General features: G+C 47.0%; 1 protein-coding gene across 1 annotated transcript in view; it reads right to left on the bottom strand.

Moving 5' to 3' along the window:
* Positions 1–203: 203 nt before the first annotated feature.
* The window catches only part of RERE (arginine-glutamic acid dipeptide (RE) repeats), a gene marked incomplete at its 5' end in the record, with an annotated part of 6937 nt that continues 333 nt past the window's right edge, over positions 204–6807 (bottom strand). The window contains 7 exon segments of the mRNA XM_010077572.1: positions 204–835; positions 1891–2071; positions 2316–2413; positions 2944–2995; positions 4271–4994; positions 5917–6139; positions 6548–6807. The exon segment at positions 6548–6807 is cut by the window's right edge and continues 333 nt beyond it. Of these exon segments, the coding sequence (XP_010075874.1) occupies positions 802–835; positions 1891–2071; positions 2316–2413; positions 2944–2995; positions 4271–4994; positions 5917–6139; positions 6548–6807 (1572 nt within the window).

The following is a 6807-nucleotide window of genomic DNA, read 5'->3' as shown; positions in this document are numbered from 1 at the left end:
ATCCCTGCAACTCCCTTTAATGCTTATTGTTGATATCAAACCAAATGTCAAGCTTTTACCCATTTGAAATTATTGATACCCATCATTCCCTTTAATTAAAGGGATAATTATATATATATTTTTTATTAAAAAATCAACTCTGTATTCTGTCAATACCAGGTAGGAATTCACAATTTGTGATGTTACTGAAAATCAAGATAAATGTTTCTGGAGTTTTGTTTTGTTTCTCCCCTCTACCCAAAAAAGTTATTTACAGACTTAAAAAGCCATGCTGCAGAACTGAGCTCTCTTTAAAATTATGAAGATTTCCTACAATGTATTAAAATAAAAGTAGATTTTTATTATTATAGCACTTGGATTCAGAGCTTGTTATGTCACCTACTTGCAATCCTTGTTTTTTTTAAAACAGCTATAGATGCGTTGAGTGTCTCTTCACGCACAGTGACTTGTGTTGTGAACCTGATTCTAGCACCTACTCAAAACAAACTAGTAAGAAAAAGAAAAAAAAAAACCAAGATTGCAGGAAGTTCTCTGAATATTCCACACAGTCCTGTATTTTCAATAGGCTTCTGAATACGTTGTCATGCAGGGAGACCCACACCAGTCTTGAGAAATCTTCTCTACAAATGAACACTATGCTGATAAGTCTCTACTTGTTGGGTGGTTGTTTCTGTTTTAAATATATAAAGAAATCTTTATAAGATATCCTTTTCCTTTTGTAGCTCTTATTGTACGTAAAAATGTTCCACTCCTTCCCAAGGACTGGGGTTTCCATAGCCAGCATTACAAATAAATAATTTATTACAACTGTTTGTCGCCTTCTTTCTTCAGTCGACTGAAAGAGAAAAAAAACTCATTTTAACAAAACGAAGGAGGTGTCACGACACTTCAGAGATAGCCTGCCTTCCTGCTAACCTCACCCGCCTGCCCTGAAGGGAACAGAGGCGGCAAGAGGACTTGTGAGCTTTCAGCACAAAAATGAGAGCCACTGTACAGCAGCGATAATGCTGTCTGCTGCGGGAGGAAGCGATGACCTTTTGCTCCTGAAGCACTCCTTACACGTAGGGAGATCACTAGTGCCAGCTCATCGCGCTTTGGTTTTATCTGCGGTTGCCAATCTGACAGGCAGACTGCCTGCCCCCGCGGCACGAGGCCAGGAGGCAATTTTGGACAGCAGAAGCAAGGACTGAAGCATCAGAGTACAGCAGCACAAGGCTGTTTAATATGCTGCTTCCTATACGTCCTTGCGACCCACAGACATGCAGAATGACCCTTGCTGGGTGCTGGTGACTTCTCCTTGTTAGCTGACATACTGTCAGTAGTCACAGCTGAACGGGAGGTGAGGCGGTGTCACATCAGGCAGCCCAAGAAGAGAACCACTCTACTATCAACACCATGGAGCATTCTGGGGAGAAAGGGCTCACATGATTTGTCCAGGCATTCTCAGCTCATAATGCAGGATCTGTACTATTCACACTTTTCAACTTCCTATTGCCCTTAGTAATTTCTTAAGATTTACTGAATCCCTTCCCTCTTCTCATTCATAAAGCTTTCACCCACCCTCCTCCACTGTTCTCAAAGAAGAGAGAGAGAAGTGGAAGCAGCAAGTGTAGTAAGTATCACACTAAAAACCCCAATCAGAGATAATTCTGAAAGGTATCATTCAACTAGTCTACACACTGTGCCAATAATTCGCTTCTCTAGCTTCTAACTTGCCCTACCACCTACGCCCAAATGAGGTCTTAGTACAGCTTCACCATCTTCCGTAACTGCATCAGGACAGGAACTCAGCACACGGGAAGAAAGGCAGTCATTCAGAAGAAAAAAGAGAGAATGGAGAGAAAAATGAAGGAAGCCATAGCATCCCCAAGCCTCCATTGCACCTCTCACCTGTAATAATCTTCCTGACTGGGTAGATGACCACCGTGCATGTGGGGATGCCCGTGCAACCACTGCTGCTCCATTGCCAGTCTCTGCAGCTCTGCTGACTGGGCGTGCATGGCCTGCAGCTGGTGGGCTGCCGACATCGGAGGTGGAATGGCACCAGGCAGATCTCGTGGATAAGGAGTACCTAAGAGACAGTTGCCCATTTTTAGACACTTGTTTGCTACGACACCTGCAGAGAGTTGTCCCATGAAGTTTTGGTTTTTTTGTTTGTTTTTTTTTTTTTTAGCAAACCAACCAACCTTAGGCTGTAACCTAAGTTACAGCTCAACTCCACTAAAACCCCTCCCAAGAAATGCTGAGGCCCAGAAGACAAGATGACCGTTCAGATCAAGAGCCAACCTTCATAAAGGACCATAAAATGCTCTCACCAAAGACTGGATGCCGGAGCATTTCATGCTCATGAGGTGGCTGCCCTAGCAACGGGTTGGGGATGGTCCCAGGCGGGTAGGGGAAACGTGCCAAAGAGAAGGAAAGAAAGTAAGCAATCAACTACTTTGGGAAGCATCACTCACTGTTGGAAGATCAAAAGTCCTGTTAGACTTGAGCTGAACCAGCATTTGGCCTAACTGGTCAGGAGCTTAGCTCTGTCCAATTCAAAACCCACTTTTCTATCTGCTTACCAGTCTTAATGGTTAAAGCAACAATCCAGGGCTTTCAACTTCTGCAAGAAAAAGATATCCACCAAGTTGGGGGGGGGGGGGGAATCAAGTAACTAAACCACCTAAGTTTTCCTTTTCTGACATTCCTTCTACAGAGGAACCGCAAATGAAAGGAGCACCACACAGCTAACACACCTGGTCCAGAGCACAAACGTGTGGTCATTTCACACTCTGTTCATCCCCACTCTAAGGAGACATCCAGGCTATGCACTTTAGGGCATCACCCACCTATGGAGCTACTCTGGAGCAAGAACTACTTGGAGACACTCAAGAGCCCCTGCACTGAATTGACTTGGCTTTGTCTGCACCAGTCTCTCGTTAGACTGAGACTGAGAATGTCCCAGCAGCATTTTTGTCCAGAACAACAGGTGAGGAGTATCCAGACTTACCTGCACAGAGGTGGCCAGTCACCTACCTGACAACAGAATCCTTTTATAGACATGATCTACGACAAATGTATTCTGCTATCAGTGTGGTATGCAAACCTGCCTCAAATTCAGTCAGTTTGTAATTTGTGCAGTCTCAACCAGCATCCACGGCTGACAGCTTTACTAATGCTGACACTCAGCACTATCATCTCCTACCTATAACCCCCTGCCCCGGAACAATCTCACAAGACCCTGCTGATTGCCTTGGCACAGTCTGGCTTCTGCAACAGCACTCAAAGTCCTTCTAAGCTCCACAACACAGACATCCCAGCTATCTTTAATGCATACTGGCTCCAAGGCGAAGTATGCTATATTTGCTTCCACAAACACTACATTTGTAGCCAGCTGCACTTTAAGTACTTGGACTTTTTTTTTTTCCTTACTTAGCAGCTACTGCACCTGGCACCCTGCTTCCTACGTTCTCTCCAGTCTACCACCAGAAAATCAGAAAAATGCTGCTTAGTGCCTCATCTTCCAGACTCCAGGCTCCAGACGCCAGACTTCTAGAGGAGTAACCATGTGGCTTGCTTTAGAAATGAGCAAGACATCAATTCACTTTTGAGGCTATTAAATACTTGGGAAAAAAAACTTCCACACATAAGAATACACTGTAGCTAAGAAGAGACAACCCATAAATGTAGATGGTTATGAGAACTGTAACAGAGAATTTCAGCTCAACTAATGCCAGACGGCTGGCGTGTCAAATGGCTGAAGAGATGAAGACTTTCTCTCCTAAACTTATTTTCAGCTCCTATATGGAGACAGCAGCTTCAGCTCCTTTCCAGCTATAACTCGTATCACAACAGCCACCAGCATCAGCAGCATTACTGGTTCCATGACACCTCTCCTCGTGAATTCCCTTCACCCAGCAGAGTCTCCACCTGTACACCAGACACCACTGTCAGGGTGCTCTAGGGCTCCAGTACTTTAAAATGAAAAACCCCAGCAAAACAGCAAACCTTTCACAGTGACAGAGCGCAGTCTCAATGAAGATCACTGTACTGTTACCATCATTTACTTCATCACTGTTATTAGTCCACCCTCCCGAAAGAATAATTGTTTGCTTTTCAGTTACCATGACCTTATACAGTACGGAAGTCACACCATATAGAAGAAAACTGACATTTTACTGCTTGAATTCCAGAGTCACAGTCTACCTGTTTTGGGTAGACTCCTGCTAACAGCTCACGCGAGAGGTTCCCGAGGAATCTGCCCAGCCCATTTCCCCGGGCTCACCTTGATGTAAGGGATCCTGCTGGTGTAGGTGTAAATGCGAGTGTATGTGTGAATGCTGGTGATGGTGAGGTGTAACATTGAACATCTGGAGCCGCGCCAACGGGTCGTTAGTCAGCGATGCCATCCGCTCAGCGTGTATTCTCTCTGCCGCCAGTCTGTCGGGGTAGCTCATCTCAGGCCGTAACTGCGGGCCTGCCAGTGCAAGTCTCTCTCTTTCAAGGGGGTTCAAACCCGGATGGAAGGAAGCAAACGGGTGAGGTCCTGCTGTGGGGGGAATAGTCAGTGCACCGTGCCTGGCAAAATGCTCCATGGGGTTAGTAGCTGGGTGCAGTGCATCGAGCTCTGGGGGCTTCACCTCAAAGCCAGGTTTCATCCTCTCTCTCAACTCCCTTTCCCGGATTTCTCGCTCTCGGATTTCCCGCTCTCGTAGCTCTCGTTCCCGAATGGTGGGATCCACGTTGTAGAGGCCAGGCATATGGTAGGCCAGAAGTGGATCAGTGGGGTTCAGGGGGACAAAAAAGGGATGATTCCGGTTTGTCGGCGACATGACGTGAGGACGGGCGTATTCACTTAGTGTCCGTAAAGCAGGTGTGTCTGGACCGATGTAAGGTGGCACAGCAGCGATGGTCGTCGGCGGAGGTTCAAATGAAGGTCTCATATGTGCTGGCCCGCTGAGCTGAGACTCTCCAAGACGGCCTTCATGGGAGGAGCTGGACACCTTCTGCTGCACAGAATGGGGGGAAGAGAATTTTAGTTCAGCACATTTGGCTTAAAAACACAGCAGGCACACAGTACCCTTCTTGTGCTTTGAGCTCTCAGAGGACCCAAGTTCAGCCTGCTCACCCTCACGCCTCCTGCAGTTGTGTGCTTCAGTGTGGTTTGGGGAAGAACCGGATTCAAATCAATTGACCCACGCAAGGGCCCACGGATCCCTATCCCTGAAGTAAAGCAAAGTCCCCATACATGACACATCCTTTAACAGACAGACACTATATCCAGATTTTTATAATGCTACAGAAACACACAGCTGTGATTCAGATCTCTGAAACGCATCATGCAATAGGAAAACTGTAGCACCTGCTTTTTCAGCATCAATAATGTATTAGCAGCCTACCGATTCTGTGTGCCCAGAAGTAATCATTCCTTTCTGGCAGGTCACGGAAAAATGGATTAGTTGTACTGGCTCTTTATACCAAGACTGGAGCTTGGGTCTCCCCATAAAATGTTATGTGCCTTTAATTAAGCTTACTTCAAATTTAAAAAGCCTTCAGATCCCCTTTTTCCAGCAGGCAGCACTCTTGTGCCTGCGCAGGAACACAAGGCATTCACTGTATCTGCACAGAGAGCTTTTCTACTGCAAGTGAACGTAAGCACTTGGCCTGGTTACCCCCAGCTGCACGGGCTGCCCACACATGAGGCACAGACCAGGAGCAGAACCTCTCCATTGCCTTTAAAGAGAAGAAATCCACAGGCAAGCCAGGAGGCGCTTACAGCAGGTTGGCTTTCGCTCCATCCCCAAGGCTCTCCAATACCTCACTGCACATGGATTAAAGCGCTTCTGGGGATTCGCACTCTGTTGACACCATCCAGGTCAGATCCCACCACGCCATCTCCCTTAAACGGCTCTTAGCTACCAACAAACCTACCGCAGCTCTTTCTGCTTCTCTTTCACGCTCCCGCTCCCTCTCTCTCTCCTTCTCTTTTTCTTTTTCTCTTTCTCTCTCTTCTCTGGCTTTCTGCTCTGCTTCCCTTTTGGCCTTTTCAATGGCCTCTTCTCTCTTCTTGGCCAGTTTCGATCCTGCCAGAGGCATAAAGTACAAATCTGCTCTTGAGCATGAATTGTAGCCACGGTCCAGGTGCTTATAGAACCTGAAAGAAACAAAACAGAAAGAGCTTAGCCCTGGGAAAGATGCCAGAGTCCAAGATTTAAGAGGTGTATCTTCAAAAAACCAAAAAGTATCATTCTAAACTTATGCAATAGCACTACCAGCTTCCCTGAAAGCCCTGAGAAAATTAATTGCACCACACTACTCCACAGACGAGCAGAGTATAAAACCTCTCTCAGAATTACTACCTGTAACGGCCTCTCTGAACACGCTGGCTGAAACAGCGCATTTCCAGAAAAACAGAGCAAAACCACGCTAGAAAGAGAGACTGAGAAGATGCACACGTAAAATACATTTGGCTTCCCCAGGAGCTCATTTCTCAGCTTTTGGGAGAACCCCGCTCCGCAGAAAACCAGAGCACACTACGGAAGCGCCGCTGACACCTCCGTACCTGGCAGACTGACTGGCGTGACTCGGCGTATCCACCACGGTGGGCTCTGGCGATGGGCTCCTGGGTGGAGGGGGAGGGCTTTCGGGTTCCTCAGCTTCATCTGTGACTTCTTCTTTGATTTGAATAGGCGGTAGCGTGCAGGCGGTCACCACGGGCACGTTTCCACTAGAAGCTGCTGACGTGGAGATGGACGTGGGAAGCGGGATGCCAGGCACGGTGGGTGGCGTGGAAGTGGAGGGGCAAGACGGAGGGGTGATGGA

Source organism: Pterocles gutturalis, unplaced genomic scaffold (assembly GCF_000699245.1).
Source record: "Pterocles gutturalis isolate BGI_N339 unplaced genomic scaffold, ASM69924v1 scaffold2513, whole genome shotgun sequence".
Classification (NCBI taxonomy): domain Eukaryota; kingdom Metazoa; phylum Chordata; class Aves; order Pterocliformes; family Pteroclidae; genus Pterocles; species Pterocles gutturalis.
The sequence above is the reverse complement of the archived record's forward strand: the minus strand, read 5'-3'. Positions and strand labels throughout refer to the sequence as shown.